We start from the raw sequence: 19,172 nt of genomic DNA, 5'->3' as shown, positions 1-19,172 counted from the left end.
TTGCAGCCTGTGATTCCTGCCCTCCGCCAGAGTTAACTGTCCATGCAGGGCTGGCAGAATGGCACTGTGATCTTTCCTCAATGTGCTGTGTAGAGCAGGCTGCCATTGCTTTGAACCCCCAAATGCAGTCCACCAGACAGCTGAGCTGTGGACTCCTGTCCCACTCCACTTGTCAGACCCTTCAGGGAGCCAGTTCAGCTCAGTACATTAGTGGAATTTGGGAGTTTTTTTCAGATGGATTACCAGCATTCAGAGAGGGGGCAGTGAGCTGCAGATGGGCTCAGCCATCTCAAGGCATTGCACCCAGTTTCAGTGCTAGCCATAGTGCTCCACATAGGTTTGTAGGTACTCTGGGAGTCTGTGGCTTAGCCAGGGCCTGACCTGTCCCCTCTTTCCCTGTCTCCACCCTTTGCTGTTTACCCCTTCATACCCTGTCTTGTTTTCCTCCAGCCTCAGAGCAGCTGGCTGCCTCACACACGTGGTTCCCATTTCTCTCCTGCCTCTGGCACCTTGGGAGCACCCAGGGGTCTTCGTGCTGTGCTTGTCTTCTAGTCTCCCTGCCAAAGCTGCAGCTCCTCATTCCTGCTCTCTCACCCATCCCAACCTCTGGCATTTTTACTCATCCGTGGATGGCTGAATATTCATTTCCTCCTGGCCTGATTGCTGTGAATACCAATTCCTCCTCCTTTTTCCGGCTGTTCTGTAGATTTTGATGTCTGCCAAATTGTTTTCATTCCCTCACCCCACTGCAGACTGCACCTCCGCAGAAAGCGATCTGCTCTGCGCAGAGCCCCGGCTCCCCACCCAGCTCTTCCTTCTGAGCTGAGCGATCAGGTTGCTCTCCTGCCTCCGACATGGACAGACATCTCCCTCCTCCTGCAAACAGTCAGCACATGAGTATCTCCAATTCAACAGGCAGAATAGTTACAGGCCCCTGCAAGGAGACTGCAGCAGTTTGTGGTGGTACTGCATGTTTCAGTGCAACGTTCCTCAGCTTGCCAGTCTGCAGATTGGTGCCAGATTGCAGAGTCCTGTCCAAAGCAGCAAGCTCCTGGCTCCTAGCTGAAGCAGGGTTTTTTCAGGTTCAAGGTATGATTAAACAGGCCTGGTGAAGGTGCCTGCATCCATGCTGAGCAGCTTGGTCATAAACCCCGGCCTGGAGCCTGCTGCACATTGAAGTTAAGTGAAGAGAGGAATGCAGTAGAGAAGGGAGCTAGTGGTTCCCTCGTCCCCTGGGAAATCTGTGTACAATGACAGCAAGGTGGCATGATTGAGGGGAGAGGACTGCATAAACCTGGTAGCTCTCGGATCTGGATTTGGTGGATTTGGATCTCTTCTCTTGCCAAACAAAGGAAGAAAGGGAGACCAGAATCTTCTCTTTTTCTTTCTGTCCAATAGTCCTGCCTATGCATTGCCAAAATGGAGCCCAGAGGCTTCCACTTGCCTGTGGCACCCTGGCAGTCACTTGCTCTCCACTGATGTTCCTGGCACCAAGCTGCCGGTGGGCACGGGAGGTGGCTTCCTGCATGACGATGGGACAGCCTGGCTGCCCCTCTTCCCGGTGTGAGCTGGGGAGCAGTGCAGCTGGGCACTTAGTTCCAGCAGTGTTTAGTGCTAGAGAGGTCCCTTCTCTGGAGCATGTGGATCATGACTGGGAAGAACAGGGAAAGGGAGGGGTGCAAAAGGGGGCATGGGGATGGTGGTTGCTTCAGGATGGAAAGTAATGCCAGAGATGGAGGAAAGGGTGGACTGAAGGAAGGAAAGGAGGAGCAGGGGAAAAGAAATAAACCTGTAGGCTAAAACGGGAATAATAATCCACTGGATGCTTCTGCAACCTAACTCCCAGGAATGCTGCTCCAAGGCCCCCTCACTGTGTGGGGATGTTTGCCTGGTCCTGCACTGCCGGCTCTGCTCCTGTGCCAAACCAGCTGTCCTGCCTGGAGCTCTGGCCTTTGCGGCTGTTGTGAAGAGGGCAGGATGTGTTTGCTTTTGGCTATCACGTGGTTTTTAAAAGAGGGTGGGAGTTCCTCCACTTGAATTCCTGAGGCTGGTTTCCCCCATGGTGTCTCTGGTTTCTGTGACTTGGGGGACTCCATGGAGCTGGGGTCCTGGCCTGCATCCGGGACTGTTGACTTGACAGCAGCTGTTTTCTTGGACTGCTTCGTGCTTGCCAGCTGGCTTTGAGATGAGCCAAAAGTTTTCTCAGCACAGGCATGGAAGATGGGCATGTGCCATCCCAACATGGAGGTGCCGAGCATGGGCACCTCTGGGAGCACCTCCCATAGCCAGCATCTGGTTCATCTGAACAATGTGCTGCATAGCCTTCCCCATGCCCGGAGCACCAACTCTGCACAGGTCCCAGTCTCTTCCTGTGCTGCTGTTTCCTGATTAAACTGTGAGCTTAACTTCAGTGGATCAGATAAAAGTGGCTGTCTCCCACTGTCTCTCCAACAGTTGTTATCTTGACCCTTTTTCCTCCTTCCCCACTCTGTTTGTCTAAAGCCGAGCCTCTAATTTTAGACTGAGGAAGATAATTGAGGGTCAAAAAAGATTGCTGTATAATTTCAACATTTTTTTCAGTGGTTGGGGTGGAAGGCAAAGTTAGGAGCTCCTTGCTCTCAAACCTTTGTATTGTGGGAAAGAAAGACATAGGGGAAGGAGTGAGTTGGTACAATCTGCTCTCTGCAGAAGCCATGCTGCTTCCTGGCAATTGGCTAAAACTAAAAGTGTGAAGGCATAAACTACTGTATTTCCGTTGCAGATCCTATTGACCGAAGAGTTCGTAGAGAGAATGCTGGAAGATTTAGAAGATCTGAATTCTCCAGAGGAAGTAAGACTGCATCGTTCCCATATCTTCCATGTACTGTCACAGAGAGCTCAGCCCATCCTGCAGTTTGCCTTTGATCCTCCCCTCAGCTTGCAGGCTATGGGCCTGCCCCACAGACTTGAGGCCTTGCTAAACCTTCACATCTGCTATGAACTGAGGCACTGAGAGAAAGGATTGCAAGAAATACAGGACAGGGATAGATATTAAGAGAGACTCTGCATTTCCTTTCCACCAGCATCTTTCCCAACATGATATCTGAGCATCCCAAATCAAACCATTGCAGCCCCTATCTATGGGGGGTTTTCTCCATGCCATCCGTAGATAGTGTCCTTGCAAGCAGCTCCAAGTACATCACCTTCCCTGCTTTCAGAAAGGCTGGAAGTGGTGGCAGCACATTTACTGCTGAACAATCTGTTGTATGAGCCTCTTTTTTTGGTTTTGGAAACAGGCAGGGGCTTTCTCACATCTGCTATTTGGCCTTCACCTGCTGCCCCTGCACGGCGTGCAGAGGACCATCACCAGCCTGGAAACGTTACAGCAGCAGCCAGGGGAACTTTATAAAGCTTTGCTGTGTGGTACTAAACTTCCCCCTGCCATGTGATCTCTTCCTGGGGAACATTTAACACCCCGTCTCCCATGCATGCCATATAAATATTCTACTTGACTTCAAAGAGCAGTGGCAGAAATGACATGTAATATTTTTAATCCCATTTTTTACAGCTCCCTGCAGACTCTAAAGAAACTTTCCTTGGCTTGTAGAGCAGCCCTCCCATCCATTGCCCTGCTCCCCTCCCCCCAGGAAAATCTCAGGGCTCTAATTGTTTAATCCAGAGTTGACTTAATGCCAGGGTGTTCTTCACTGTGTGAGTGGGGAGAGCACGCTGCAGGCTGTGCAGTGACTTTCAGGCCAGCTTTTATCCAGTTAAACCTAATCCAAAGCTCATTTTTGCTAGTGACATGGAAGCCCAGTAGCACTTTGGTTTGAAGGCCCTTTAGTTAAGGCTTTGGACAGCTCATGTTCCTTTGCTGAGAGGCAAGGAGCATGGCAGCCCCTGGCACCGCGACCGAGTGTTCGGTTCCGAGTTACTGTGACTTTGCTAAATTAAAAGTTGAAAAACAAACAAATACAAAGGATGGCTTCTCCAGGAGGATTGCTTTAGAACCACTGCTGTTTATAAAAAGGAAAATACTTGAGATGAAATGTGAGCTTTCAGTATCCAGATTCCTCCAAGGATTTGTAACTTGCAGGATCCCAGGCTGGGCCAACTGAAGACATTCCTCAGCAGCCCTGACTGTTGCTGATGATGTTCATGTGGTAGAACAAAGTGCTGCAAGGAGAGTCTTTCCATTGCTGCATAAAGAGCCACCTGTGTTAGGTGAAATTAAGTGAAATAATCTGTCTGAGTATCTTTAGCATGTTTTTCACATGCCCTAGACAGTGAACTCAGAAGAATTTCCTGGGCAGTGCACAGCCACTAGATTACATGGTGCAAGCTGTACACAGGGCTTGACTTTATAAAAAACAACCAAAAATGGGACTTGGGCTGTTTGTTTCCTAGAAGATAAAGATTGGGAGTTTATGGTAGCCCCTATCCTGAAGAATCTTCCTACCATGCCCCTAGATCGTGGGTCAGACCCTGAACCAGCAGGCCAGCATACTAAGGTCAATGGATACTAACCACAGGTTACCCTCGTGGGCAGCTGCAAGCGGAGCAAGGTCAGGAGCAAATTTGTGACAGAGCTGCCCTTGCTGTGGAGCAGCAGCTGGAGGGCATCTGCTTTAGCAGGAACCTGCCACTGAGCCTGTGTTAAGGTCCTTCAGAAACAGGGTGCTTCTGGAAAGAAAGACAGGTAATTGGATAAAGATGGATGATTTGTAGGTTGCTTGTACTGACTGTAATTCATATTGCCCCTGAGAACCTATGGTGTTGCTGGCCTTGGTCTGAGGACTCTCCTAGGAGAGGACCACTGTATCCATAACCATTCTGAATTAGCCATCTCCAGGTCAGATTGTCACTGGTGTGATTCCTCAGTGGGAGTCTCCTCAGGGTGTCAGAGAATATTATAATGCAAGGCAGTGCAACACTGGGTGCAGTAGAGTTTTGAAAGCAAAATGATCCTGCAAACTGGCTTCCAGACCTATCCCCCACATGTTTTGGATCCTCAGTCTGGGATGGTGTGAAATGCCTATGCAGAACTGGTTGCCATTCAGCTGTGGATGGGGCAGATTTGTAGCCTAAGAGATTCCACCCCTCACATCTCACACCCTCCACAGACCTGTTTTTTAGAGACCTGTGTGAATGCATGCACACTGGTCACATGTGGTTGTGAGAAGGGTTGGTGGTAAGGCTCTTTGGAGGTCTCTCCCTGCATGGTTGTGTTTGGGATCAGAGATTTTGGAGTGACTTCCTAGCCTAAGGTGGGGTGCCCTGGAGTGGCAGGATGGGACCAGTGCACTTTTCTTGTTTGGGAAACATTGGCCAGAGCCAGTGATGTGTAAACCAGACTGGGGCAAAAAATCTCCGTTCTGTGTGCTTCAACCAGTGTTTGCAAAACAGCCTGAGCAGCTGAGTGCCTATGAGAGCACAAGGCATTGTATGGCTCTGTGAAACCTTTGTGGATGCTGTGCAGGCACTCTGGCTTTCTACAGCCAGGGCAACACAGTTTGTCCTCCTGGAGGTGGTGGCCATTTGCAAGCCTGTCCCCCAGCAGAGCTGTGCTGGCTCACCTGCATCCCACCCTTGAATGAGCAGGGGTTTGAAAGCTGCCCGAAGTCTACTTTTAAAGCAAATGTGGGCTCTGGGGGCTGGGGTAGATGAAATGAAAGGAACATGGTTAGGTAAGAGGGAAGACACTTCTGGCTGCAAATCTTCAGAGAGGTTGAGAAGGGGAAATTGGCGGGGGGGGGGGGGGGAGGGCAGAAACCCTCCAGCATTCATCTGATGAAATAAACAGCACTTGGGCTGAAAGCTCAGAACTTTACTTTGGCAGCTGAGGCGCAGGCCACATTATCTAATGTTCACTGCTGTCCAAAACATACTGATGGGGAAATGTTTTCTTAGTGGCCTCTTGTTTTAAAAAACAATAACATGGGGCTGCCTGCCTTTGCAACAAGTATGGTTTTTTCTATGCAGGTTGCAGCAATATGCATTAACTGTTTCTCTTTACTGTCTTACAGTTTAAACTTCCAAAGGAGTACAGCTGGCCTGAAAAGAAACTGAAAGTTTCCATCTTGCCAGATGCCGTGTTCGACAACCCGCTGCATTAGAGCTGAATTACACTCTTCTAACAACTGGGAGAGCCAAGTTACTGTCCATTACCCAGTGACTCACAGGATAATTAATGCAGTAAAAACTCTGCCTGCAAATAAAAAGAGTTTGCTGCACAACCACTGCAAACAGAAGAGGAGCTACTCAGCACCAGCCCAGACCGAACTGAGCCCTTTCCTTTATCCTTCCCAAGGCTGAACTCTCTGGGAGCAGCCTGCGTATGTGTGAGTGCGAGTGAGAAATATTTAACTATGAAAATTAGTAGTAAGAATCCTTTTTCTCTCTAGCTGCAGAACTCCCTTCTGCCTTAGCCCAGGGTGTAGACGCTCTGCACGCCTGTATTTACACATACATTTCTGCCAGGTGCGAGCCTATAATCCATGGATTAAATGTTCTTTACGTGACTCTGGAGTCCTTTTGTTAGCCAAACTTTTACTGACTGCAGAACTGTTCTTCCATGTGCTATTTTTTTTTCTTTTCAGAAACAGAATGGTATTTCCCCTGTTTAAAGGAGGCCAAAAGCTCACATGCTTGAAGCTGAACAGATTTAAAGATGAACTTTCTAGTTCAGTCAAGAAAAACAAACCCAGATCCTCCCTGCCCTCAAGTTAGGCATGTTTTAAGTGTTGGTCTTGGTGCTATTAGCTATGGTATCACTGCAAACAGAGGCAACTTTATTCTCATGCATCCTGTCCTTGTGCCTGAACCCCAGGGAAGGTCGCAACCTCTGGTTTTGCACAAGCAGGAGGAAGAAAGCTACCAGGGCGGGGGAGATCTCCTGTTTACAGTGTGTTTATCTTTAAAGAGATACTGTCAAGTATTTTTTCCTTGCTATTGTACAGAATTTTAGAAGCTAGAAAGGATCATTTGTTCACAGGGACAACTTCAGCAGCTCTATAGGATCTAGGGGGCTGCTTGAAAGCATATGAAGTGGAGATCTCCGCTGCCCTGGCATAGCAGAGAGGAGACTCGGCCTCAGTAAAGCCAACTGTTCTCCTGTTCAGCAGGGTTGTGCCCTAATGCAGCTCCGTTTTTCCCTCTAGCCTCGCTGTGGTGACTCTTGTTGCTGACCTTCCTCTTTTCAGATAGGCTTGAACTGTAAAGCATCGGTCTGAAGAGACCCTCTTTCTAGATCCCTGTGGCTTCCTCCTTGGAGCAAAACGTGGTGTGCAGAGGAGCTGGTCTCTGCAGTGCCAGCTTGTGTCTCTGCATAGAGCTGCTGGCCCTGTGGATATGCTGCAGCAAACCACTGCAGGCTTTACCCCCTGCTGCTGCTGCAGGTTGTTTCTGATGCATATTCCCCAGCCTTCCTCTCCCATTGTCTTTTGGTGACAACTCTTCACTCCTTGTCAAGGGGAGGTGCAGCTTTCCTTCCACCCCTTTCTGTCTACAAGATAACTTGGCGGTTTATGCGCAATTGCTATGTGATCATAATACAAGTATAACAAAAGCTTTTAACACTTAACTCCCCTGATCAAACAGCAAAGTCCAGGAGGCCTCACAGTACTCCAGGGTTGGTTTTCTGTTTGTTTTCTGATTTAATTTCTTCCCGGCACAGTCAGCTTTGATGTTTTTTGCATATATTTGAGGCTGGTTAATGTTGGTCAAGAAGCAGAGCTAGGAGCCACAAAGCTTTCCTTGGACTTGCTACAGAATTCCTCTGTGGCCTCAGGCGAGTCACTCAATGTCTCTCTGTGCAGAGAGGGTGATTATTGACTAGAGGGCTGTAGGACCTACCGAAGCATGCCAGGGTTTGCAGGGGAGGGCGTGCTTTGTGTACCAAGTAGTATTTGTACTATTATAATTGTTTTTATATTATAATTTAAGGCAGGCCAAATGCAGAGTCCAACACTGCTCTGCAGAACCTTCCTTTCTGCAGAGCTACGAAGCAATTTACATGTAAATGAGTTTGTCATTTTGTCTGAACTCAGAGGATCATCTTAAAATCCTGCTGTGAGAGAGCAAACTTTCAGATATCTGCATGTGCCAGCCAGAGTGAGTTCTGTGCTGAGGCAGGCTGCATTCATCCGTGGGATCTCTTGGCCGGTTTTCATTGTCCTGGTTAGCAGTAAGCATCCCTTCTGTACTGTAGATGTATATGCAAGGGACAGCGTGGGTGAGAAAGCGGCATGAAAATGTACCAGTCCAGCTTCAAAAACGACGTGCCCAAGTGTCCCGCTGCAAGATAACGAACAAACAGATGATTGTGGCAGGGAGGAAAAGGCAAGGGCAGCAACTACAGTTTTGTCCCAAAGCCATCCACCAACAGTAGCCCATGGATGCTCTTGTAGGAGCTTGGTGGGGGTGCCTGCAGCAGAGCTGGCCTGTTGCCACCACGCTGGCTGCTCTTCCTTGTTTCCAGATGCTAGCTCTCATTAAAAGGAGCTTTAAATCCACATCTTAGTGGAGAAGGGACATTTGGAAGGTCAATTGTTGCTGTTCCTGCAGAGATCAGCACGGAACAGAGAGAAGTCCATCAGACCCTCTCTGAGCTCTGACACACATCTGGAAAGCTTGGGACCTTGTGCCCTATGAACTCTTTGAGCCTTCACGGCAGGGATGTGGTGCTATACACAGGGAAAGCACCTCCTCCAAGCTGCCTCGTGCTTCAGTTCTGCCTTTCTCATGCATGTGTTTTCCTCACCATACTTACTCTCATCAGACACTCTGGGTTGGATTTTCATTGACTTCAGAGGGAGCAGGCTGAATGCATTTTGATAATCCACCCGGGATCCTTGTGTGTGTGTATTTTTGTTCCATGTCATGTATTTGTATATAGTTCTGTGTATTTGAGTTATGAACAGGTGGCATGCCAGAAATCTCTATTTCTGAGACGCTTTCTCACAGATAGTTGCTGGTAGCCAGATAACAATTGAGGGGAAGGCTTGAAGGGAAGGAAGTGAAATCTTCCTCTTTAGTTAAGGGGGAAAATATTAGACAAATAACTGCTAAAATAGAAATATGTGTCTAACTGGTAGACCAATTATGAGAGAGAAGCTGGTGAAAGTCAGCCCTTAAGCTCCCAGGTCATGTCGCTGCCTCTCAGCAAGTTATCTAAGAATAAGAAAGTTGCACATTACTCTGTATCATGAAGAGCTGGGCACCCACAGGACCTCTCCTCCCCAATTCACATGAAGTTTGCAACTGTGCAAACTTACTCATTGGCGAGTAAATGAGATGTCAAGTCTGGATATTTTCATCTTGGGGCAAGAGGATATGCCTGTGTGTGAAGGGAATGGAAAAGAAACCTTTGTATTTTAGTGAGCAAGTAGTTTGAAACAGGGAAATGCATCAGTGTTAATAAGTTAATAAGTATTTTTCTAGCCCAAAACTGCTGAGATGGTAGGTCCACTGGTGCTGATTTTTTCCTAGATTGTGTAGAAGGTCTGAAGCAGGTTTGTATGGAACCAAAACCTCCGAGGCTTGTGTTGGCTGAAGACAGCGACCTGGATGGAAATGAAAGCAGCGCATACAGGTTTTCTCCTTCTGGAGAAATCCAGCGATGCAGGTCAATCAGGATATTTCAAAAGATGAAGAGCCTTGAAAATCCAACATGTGACAGCAATTCTGAAACAGGAGAAGGTCTAAAAGCCGGGACTGCTCTCCCTCTCAATTTCTGATTAAAAACAGGGCAAGGAATGTATCATTTCAGTATTAAAGTATGTAGGATGTGATCTGAGTGGAGCGGTCAGTCTTGTAGCTGCTGTGCCCATATTTTCAGTGGCTTAAGTAGGTGGTGCCTGCTGCATCTAATGTCTTTGAGGATGGTAATATACTAGTTCTACTGTATGTGAATTTGCCAACAGTGATTTGAAATATTCTGAAGCTCTTCACTTCAGATATTCAGTTGTTCATGGATGGCTTTTGAAATTACACCATCAGGTCATCAAATAGTCTTGGAAGAATAGTCTTGTTTTTCATCTGTGACCAGTAGAAATATCTTTTAAAAACCCAGTTGAAAGTGATGCTTGGTTTGTGGGGGCAGATTGCTGGAGAGAGGTGTGGGGGGGGCAGCAGGTGAGCAGCCCCCCTCCTGCACCCACAGCTCAGGCCTGTTCAAGGCAGCGCAGTGCTTACGCGCTGCAAGTGGAACTGCAAGGGAAGCTGGAAACCAAAGTGGGAATCATTGATCCCTCAGCACAGCATGGGATCCCTGCAGGCCAATCTTCATTTCCGTGCCAGGACCCACAGAGGTCCAGCACAGGTGCAAGCATCCAGCCACGCACATCCCACTGTGTTCACGTCTCTGTGAATGGCTGTGTTGGAAAATGTTCACTGGAAAATGTTTGACTGACTGCATGTTTCACAGGATGCTGGGTTAGCTCACAGGTTGGCATGGGATTGTGGTTGCTCAGCTGTTAATCTGTCCTGATGACTATTCCCTCCTCCTAGATGGGCATCCAGAGTCCCGCTTTTCCAGCTTGTATCTGGCCAGGGCAGGGCAGCATCATGGCAACTGAGGAGAAAAGCTAAAGGCCAGAGGAAACCCTTAGACCCATGTGTCCAATTTTCCCTTTGCCCAGGGCATGGCCTTGCACCTTGTGGCTCCTCTGTATGAAGTCTTGGGCTTCAACCCCTGCACCATCACAGCCAGCTGAAGAGGGGCTCCAGCACCAGGAGAGCCCTTCCGCCTCCCAGGGACTCGGTCCTCTACGTAACTGCCCTCCACTGAGAGAATACATTGTGCCTTAATTTTTCTTGTGAGTGAGGCTGCAAGGGCAGCTCGAATTGTTGGGCAACCAGAAATTCCTTTCTGTGCATCTGTCCCTATCGATAAATGCCAGCCTGCACAACAGCCGGACTGTATCCAAAACAATCTCAAAATCCACATTTGCCTCTGAGGTTCACCTCCCAAGATTTTAAAGCTGGATTTAGGTCTCTGGGACCTAATGAGCTCTCTTTCAACCTCCTATTCTTATGACATTTTTTCTGTTGTGCAGTGTCTGCTTGTTCTCTTTTCTTTAAAAAAAAAACAACCCTTGTGTTTGACATGAGTCCAAAATTTCAAATGGGGAATAGGCCTGAGGTTGCAAATGTGTTTTCAACCTGGTCCCGCATTGACTTGTCTCTCTCAGGCAGAGAACCTGGAGTGTATTGTGCTTCACCACCTCTTCATTTCTACCGTAGTTCTGTTTCCCCTAAAATCACTGACAGACCATAAAATCATCCTAAGTGGCAGATCAGTTCAGTCTCCTGTGAAGGGGGTATCCCTTCTCTTTCCCTCACTGAAAGACTATTCACCATTTGGCTCATAGAGCCCCAACAGCAGGAGAGGAACATCAGCCCAGAAAGGGTTGCACGTGGCAGATGTGACAGGCCAGTGCCTGGTTGTTTTTAAACTGTCCTGATGCTGTGCCTGCCCTCTTTAAAAAGAGGGAGAGAGAAAAAAAAAACAACCCCGAAAAGCCAGAGGAAAATTTCCTGCCGATTGTTGTGTTTTGCAAACACTGGTCTTTTCTCTTGCCCTCTCCCTCCACTCCCAGCGAGGCTGGAGATGAAAATGGCTCCTTTGTTCCTTTCCCTGGGGCCCAACTGCAGCGAAAGTGCGGCTCCGGAAACCCTCCGCTGCATGAGTGGTGAGGGTGGGAGGGTCCAAGCTGTCACCGTGTGCGGTAGGTCCTACGTAAACACGGCATGTGTTGACAATGCTGGGAGCAGGATGGGCGCAGAAGGACTCTGTGGTGCTGGTGACAAGGCTCCTGCACCATTCCTCCTGTGGCAGCGAGCGGGATGCAAACCCCATGGGGGCAGAGGAAGGGGAGGTGGGTGTGAGTGGCCATGTCATTCCAGTAGGGGCTGATCACAGGCTGGGGGGCTCTGGGCTTTTGGCTTTCCCCAGAGTGGGAATGTGCAACCCCATGGAAGCAGGCAGCATCCCACTAGGGGCTAATAGCAATGCCCTGGCCCCCAACCTAGGGTGTTCCTTCTGCACATCCAGCCCTGTAGTCCTAATACTCTGAATTTGGCCACAGTCATGCTCCAAACCCAAGTTTAGTCATTCAAAACCCTTCTCTCATCTGGTGTAGGCTGGACATACCGACTTCTCCCTTTTATTAAAGTTATAGAAGTTTTGCTGCTCGCTGGGAACACTACTTGTTTTGTGTGCTGGTTGATTTCTGTAAATCCTAGAGCAAAGGCAAGGTTCCCTGGGCAGGGCACACATGGGTGACCAGGACCACAGTGAACCCTGACCGCTGGGGCTGCCCTTGAGCCCGGAGGTGAACCTTTCTGTACTTAAGCAGTGTGTTTGTGTCTGTGTGTGTGTGTGTGTGTGTGTGTGTGTGGTCTGTGGGCACAGGGTCATGTGGATCGAGGAGCCCCAGGACGCTCCCGAGGGGGCTGGAAGGAGCCTGCGTTTCTGCAGCCGGTGTATCAGTACCTTGTAGATGGCCTTTCTTCCCTCTCTCCTCCTTTTTTAAATAAAAGACAAAAAACAAATGGAAAGCTAAACTAGCAGAGGTTTTAAAATATTTTATATTAGTTTCTAATGTAAATTCTTACATTGTTATTGCAGTGCTGGGTGTGTTTCGCCTGCACATGACTTTTTGTAATATTTTTGTGAATCACTAAACGTTTTTTTCTTCCCGTGTATTCTAAGTGCATTAAACGTATTTGCAGAATTGTCAGTGTCCTTCTCTATGAGCAACTCAACGGGACTGACTGTCTCCTGCTCAGCCCCATGGCTGCTTCAGCAGCCCCTTCTTCTCCTTATTGGCACCTTTTCTCCCTGGCCCCAGGGGAGTGAGATCTGCTGCCCAGACCTCTTGAGTGCAAGTGTGGGAGGGAAGGGGATCTTTCTTTTCCCAAAAATACTCAGCAAAAGAACCAGTCCCTAACAGGTTTAGGATCTTCCATGAGTATCCTCTGGCAAAACTCCTTGAGCCAAGGCAGCCTGAGTGCCCTGACAGCCAGAGTTTTCCGTGCCATTTGGACAAGCTGGGATCCGGAATGCTTGCACGTGGGTCCAAGGATGCAGCCAGTTGGCTGAGGGATGGCAACCTTGTCCACCGGCATGGGAAGGAGGGAGCTGGGGTGAGTGCCGGGTCAGGTCCGTGATCCTGTGCTCTGCCAAGCACCTCCTGGCTTCAGCGGGATTTGTGGGGGTGTGGACGTGCGCGCAGAGACTGAATATGTCAGAGAAGAGACACAGCAAACACTTATGAAAAAATATTACTGAGCTAATGTTTCAATGATTTCCCAGTAAAGCAGAATGATTTTGCAGTAATATTTTTACACTCCTCAGTAATAAATGCCTTTAAGGTCAGAGAGAAAGGGTGGAATATCTGGGGGGGAAGGGAGATCGCTGTGTGCAGAGGAAGGGTGGCAGGGGAAAGAAAGGATGTGCAGGGAGCCAAAATCCAACTTTGGGCAGGTTTTGCCATTGCTCTTTGTGGGTGTTATCTCAGCCCACCCTGCATCACAAGGGGAGCAATCGGTGGAACAGGTTTCTGCGAGGACCTGTTTTCTTTTGAAATTTGGGGTGAAAACATTCTTTCCCTAAGAACCCCTCCTACAGCCATATCTAGACACAAATTGCCCCAGCCCCAAAGCAAAGCAGTGGGATCTCCAAGCTCTGCTAGTGCAGAGCAGCCCATGCTGGACATGCTGAAGGGAACATCACCGCATCTTGGCCAGGTTTCATCGTGGCACTTGAGGACACCTTGCCAGTCGTGTTCTCCAGCAAGGTTATTTATGCAGGCAGCGGTTTGGGGGGTGAGAAGCCACCTACAGCTGTTCCATTGGCCCAAGATCCCCTGTGCCTCTTGCCTTCCCAGTTCTTAAAGCATGTGCAAGCACAGGGCCACCCCTTTAGCACATCCCAGCAATGACGGCAGAGCTGGGACCAGCAAGGGACCCCACTGCTCACATAGTGCTGGGAACCCTCATCACCGGCCACTCGGTTGATTTAATCGATGAATTAAATGATCCATTTTTCCCATTCCTGTGGTGGCCAGGCAGCACCCTCTTTGCAACACTGCATCCCAGCTGATTTCTCTGTTCAGCTCCAAATCCAGAGGGGATGGGGTGTCCCTGGAGCTGCGGCACCATGGGGTGCCCCTCTCTCGCTGACACCCTTCTCCTCGAACCCCACCGCCGGCATGGCCATGCCCAGCTCCAGCAGCCTCACTGCTCTGCCTCCACCCCAGCCAAAAGCACCTTCGGGCAGTGAATTTAATTAAGGTTTCTGAAAAGCAGTGTCTGGGAGCCCCTCCTGGATCTGCGGCTCTGAACTTCATTAGGAGCGGTTTGTTGCTAATAATGCCGGCAGCTTTTCTAATTAATAATGGAAGGGCTGTGAGCAGATGCCAAGCCAGGAGAGGGAAGGGATTTGTTTGTTTGTTTCTCTCCTCTCTTGGTGTTTTTTTTCTGGAGTGCGAAGGGAGGGCTGGGGCTCATTTCCCATCTGAAAAGTGAATGGTGGTGCCTGGGAACCTCAGTGGTGAAGAGGGTGCACCTGTGAAGCAGGAGAGGAGATGGGATGGGATGAGAGTGGGGCCCCCATGGGTGGAACAAAGGAGCATCCCCCAAGGCAAGGGGCTCCCACTCCCTCGGTGCTCCCTTCCCACCCACGACAGAGCCAACGTGGGCACTGGTTGTGCTGGACTTGGGCACCCAGGGATGGTTCTGACTCCCAAGCCCCCTCCCAAAGCATCATCGCCACAGCACGTCCCTTCCCATGCCATGTCCCCATCCCACCGCATGTTGCCCAGCCCATGGCAGGAGGGTGCAGACATGGGAAGGAGGGTTTATCCATGCTTTAGCCCCCAGGACCACAAATATGTGTCATGCAGCACCCAGAAACGTGGTTTTGCAGGGGATCAGCACACTAGGCCCCTTTGGATTTTTCTTTCTCCCCTCTTTCTGCCTTGTTTCTTTCCTGCTTGCTCTCTTGCCCAGCTGGCACAGTCACCTGTGGCAACACCTCAGTGCAGAGGAAAGGCTCCCAACACAACCCAGTGTGCAGGACCTGACACATTAACACCCAGGCTCCTGAGAGGGGCCCAAAGCAGCCAGGCTGGGCTGGGTCCTGCTGCTCCCTCTGGCACAGCACAAGCACCCCCAGCTCCACAGCTGAGCTTCGGCGACACCAGGCAGCCAGCAAGCATCCTTGCTCCATTGCTAGTCACAGCCTCACCTTCTCATGCAGGAAAACAGGACCTGGCAGAAGTGGGAAAAGACTGTAGGGAAGCCTCCTGCATGCCCCAGTTCCCTACCTGGATGTCCATGGTGTGTCCAAAAGTTCCAGCTTCTCCAAATAGCTTTTGGAGCAACTGTTCCTGCTGTCAGGCAGAGTTTGCATCAGAGAAAAAAATGGCTTTACCTTTCCTGACACCTCATCACTCACATTAACTGTAGCAGTGTTTAGACAGGCCCCCATGGCTCAGCCAGAGTGGCCTCAGTGCAGGCTCTGTCCCCTTGGTCCTCCACCGCTCACCTGCCACAGGGATGCACTGCCTGTGGGCGCGTTTCAGGCAGCAGCCATTGCCACAGTGGCTTTCCAAAAAATAGTACTTCAGGTTCAGATTTGTTTTTCCAAGGGGAAGAGTACTTTTAATGTTCTTTCCCATCATTCACATTTCCTCAAACTTTCCACACTCCAGGACACAAACCATAACCCTCTGGAGGGCAGCAAGCAAGGTTGCCCCACACTGGAGATGCTCCTGCTGCAGGAGATGGAGTACCTGCTCCGGAAGGACTGGACAGCAGGAAGCAAAGGAAAAAGCATGGTTGGATATTAAAAAATCTCCAGGAGTTCCAAGGCCAAGGCGACCTGGGAGACCCAGCTTCCCACTCAGGCTGGGATCATCCGTGTCTGCTTAATGCACAAATCCCTTCTCTGGCTCTTAAAAACACTGGAGCAAGCACAACACCGTGGCACCTCATACTTCCCGCTTGCTTTTTGAATGGGAAAATTATCTGAAGCTTGGAGCAGAGGGGGAAAAATAAAGGCAACAGGGGCTCAGGAGCAGAGGGGAGGCTGGGCTGTGTGATGGGGAGCATCCCTGGGGCGCAGGGTGGCGTGGCAGCCTGCCCAGCCCCGGCACAGCCAGTCGAACAATAATGTGAGGCGTCAGGAACACGCTCGGCAGTGGGAATCCCAGTCCTTGCCTTAAAAGGAGATTTCGGGGAATGATTTTATTGGAAAATTGTTTTCTGATTATTCAGCTTGTTGAAAGTTTCATTTCATTATTTGCAACACAACGGGAGGGGGGTTTCGGCTGCACAGGAACAGCAATGGCCAGGGATGTTTCCGTGGATTTCTTGTCCAGAAGATCCCATTAAATCATTGCGTTTAACCTCCTGTGTTTGCAAACCAGAGAATTTCCCCAATTCCCCTCACATTGAGCCCAATAACTTGTGTTTTTGATTCAAGCGGGTAGTCCAGGACGACATCCTGTCTCGGCTCAATGACTTCAAGAGAGGAAGAATCTACCACCAACTTCCCTTGGCTGTTTGTCCTGGTGGCAAAAAAAAAAAAAAAGCACCCATGAGACCCTGCTGTCAACTTATTTCTGATGTGGCTGCATCCTTCTTGCCTCAAGCCCCTTTTGGATGAAGGGGGATGCCCACACTGTCCCTCAGCTGGTGCCTCCGAGGCAGGTGTGCTCCCTGAGCCACACAGATCGATCCAGAAAAATAGCGGGATTCCCCCAGCCTGCCATTAGTGAGCAGCTCAAGAGTTAATAAACTTCAAACAGATGTGACCAACATGTCAAGACACGAGAAGTACGTGGTATGGATGTTTATAAGTACATCGACAGAAGGCATTCATAAAAGGTTATAAACCGTGGTAATAAGCAACCCATCCACTTGTTTGGACTCTAACACTTGATTAACCATTTATTAAAAGGTGCAGTAATCATTTATAAGCCATAAGTGGGACCAAATGTAAAGTATGACTCCTTTTATGTTAATAGATGCCTCAAGAATTTCCTCTCCCTCTCTGCTGTGTTTTGGGTGGTTAAAGGCTAACCCTGACTGCCAGGTGTCCCGGCCCCTCCTTAGTGGTGTACATGAGCTGGATTCACTCCAGGAGCCTCCCGCTTTCCCAGCACCCATGGAGGGGATGTGGGTGTCCCCACCCACCCCAGGTTTGGCAGTGCCCTGGGGTTTTGTTAATGGGGAGCTCTAGATCTATTCTGGGGAGCTCTGGGTGACCTCCACCAGCACCCAAGCATCCCTCCAGAGACCGGCAGCAGGGAGGGATAGGCAGAGAGGTGTTTACTGCCAGCAGTGCAGTGGGCACCACAAGGTGGTGGGCAAAAAGGGAAGCCTGGCAGCTCCCCAGGGAGAGGAAGGCCATCGGTGGCTGCACAGGCGGGAGGAGCTTGGGCACTTCTCCCAGGCTTTCCTGGCACAGCCAAGCACAGGCCCTGTCACCCACAAATCCCCATTGGACCCCAAGGAGGGTCTGTGGGGGGACAGTAGGTACCAAGTACTGAGCTAAGCAGAGTGGATTAGGGACAAGGAGACTTCAGAGGGGTTAAAACCACCTGCTTGGAGACCCTGGAGCACTGGTGTACCTGGAGAAAGGAGTAGAGTACAGAAAGAACTGGAGAAAGGAGTAGATTACAGAAAGAACTGGAAACCCACCCCTTGTATCCCCCTGCATGAGAGTCAATCCAAGCCCCAGACTGCCAACACCAGGATAGGGCAGAAATGCCTCTGACACAAAAGCAGCTTCATCCTTCTGTCAACAGGACCCTCCTTTTTTGTTTGCCATCACACTCCTATCCCCAGACAGGTCATGTTTTCCTTCCTGGTGTCTTAAAGAGACCTAAACCCATAATTGCTCCCATTACACAACCAAGAGTGACAGTTTATTAGCAATGCTTCCTGACCTAATTTACACCGGTACCCTCCTGCTCTTCCCTTTACAAATAGACCTTTAAGCTTTTGGAGAGGAAGCTGAGCCTCAGCAGTGATGAGTGCATGGGCTGAAGCTCTGGAGTGATCCTCTGCCCTCTCCTGCCTCAGTTTCCCCTGGCTGAACCAAACTGGAATTCAGTGGTGCCACTGGGCTTTGGGGCTTCGGGTTTGAGGGTCACATGGGGCACAGCAGCACTGAATCTTCTGCCCTTCAAAGGAAAGCCCAGCAGCTGCCTGGTGGGGGGGGGGGTTAGCATGTGTGTGGCACTGAGTCATTTGGTTGCAGCCAAATTTAATTGCAGGGAGCATGCAGGAAAGGAAGAGGAAGGCTGAGAAAGTGGAGATTGCAAAGGTTGCACCTTGATCTGGGCAGGGACCACAGGGGCCTTCTTGTGGGAGGGTGGCTGAACCGAGCTGCAGATGGGAATGGTGGGATCATTCCACCCTGTCTCCCATGATCAGATTTGGGGATGGCATTTTCACATCCCCAAGCTCATTGCTGGGCTGGCAGCACTAAGGAGCTCCGTTTTTCCCTCAGGGAGATGCCTCGCTATGGTGCAGGATGCTGTGCCAGAGCTTGATGCATTGGGGAAAGGGCTGGTGCAGAGACAGAACTGGGGCCTCTGGTAGCCTCAGGTTTGGAGCAAAGGGCTGCTGTTTTCTGCCCTGGCTGTGGGGATGATGAGGGGTGCATGTGTGTGTCTCTGCACCTAGAGGACAGTGACACAGCAGAGCGAGAGCCCTGTGGCAGGAGGGCTTGCATGGCCACCTGGGAAGCTGTAAATCTCAGCCTCACCACTACAACACACACCAGGTTGGAAATGCCTCAAAGAGTGACTTTTCTACCTGTGAACAGCCTGGGCTTAGGGCAGCGCCAGCCTGGATGGACTGTAGGAGCAGCTGGAGGAATTCACTCCCAGCATCGCCTTGCCTTGCCCCGACAACTTGTGGTGGGAGACCCATCAAGCTGAGGTTTGCCAGAATTTGCTACTGTCCCTTCCTGACCCCATGAAGATGAATGCCTTTTAACCCTGGCCAGTATATTTTTTAGACCACAGTGGTGAGGCTGCCCCATAGCTCTGCCGAGGAATAAGAAATGGCAGGCAAACCCCAGGGATAGTGGCTACCTTGGATGCTCTCACCATCCGTCTGCTGTTAAAGGCTGCCCACTGGCAGCCTGACTCTGGCAGCACCTCTCCAACTGG

The 19,172-nt window shown here is 50.0% G+C and overlaps 1 protein-coding gene across 2 annotated transcripts in view; it reads left to right on the top strand.

Moving 5' to 3' along the window:
• The window catches only part of SUFU (SUFU negative regulator of hedgehog signaling), a 98,560-nt gene extending 85,844 nt beyond the window's left edge, over nucleotides 1-12,716 (top strand). For both annotated transcript variants that reach the window (XM_032694632.1, XM_032694633.1), the window contains exons 11-12: nucleotides 2,762-2,830; nucleotides 6,006-12,716. In XM_032694632.1, the coding sequence (XP_032550523.1) occupies nucleotides 2,762-2,830; nucleotides 6,006-6,095 (159 nt within the window). In that variant the 3' untranslated portion in view covers nucleotides 6,096-12,716. The remainder of the gene's footprint in view (nucleotides 1-2,761; nucleotides 2,831-6,005) is intronic.
• The last annotated feature ends 6,456 nt before the right edge of the window (nucleotides 12,717-19,172 follow it).

This window comes from Chiroxiphia lanceolata, chromosome 8 (genome assembly GCF_009829145.1).
Source record: "Chiroxiphia lanceolata isolate bChiLan1 chromosome 8, bChiLan1.pri, whole genome shotgun sequence".
Lineage (NCBI taxonomy): Eukaryota > Metazoa > Chordata > Aves > Passeriformes > Pipridae > Chiroxiphia > Chiroxiphia lanceolata.
This window is presented reverse-complemented; position numbering and strand designations above follow the sequence as displayed.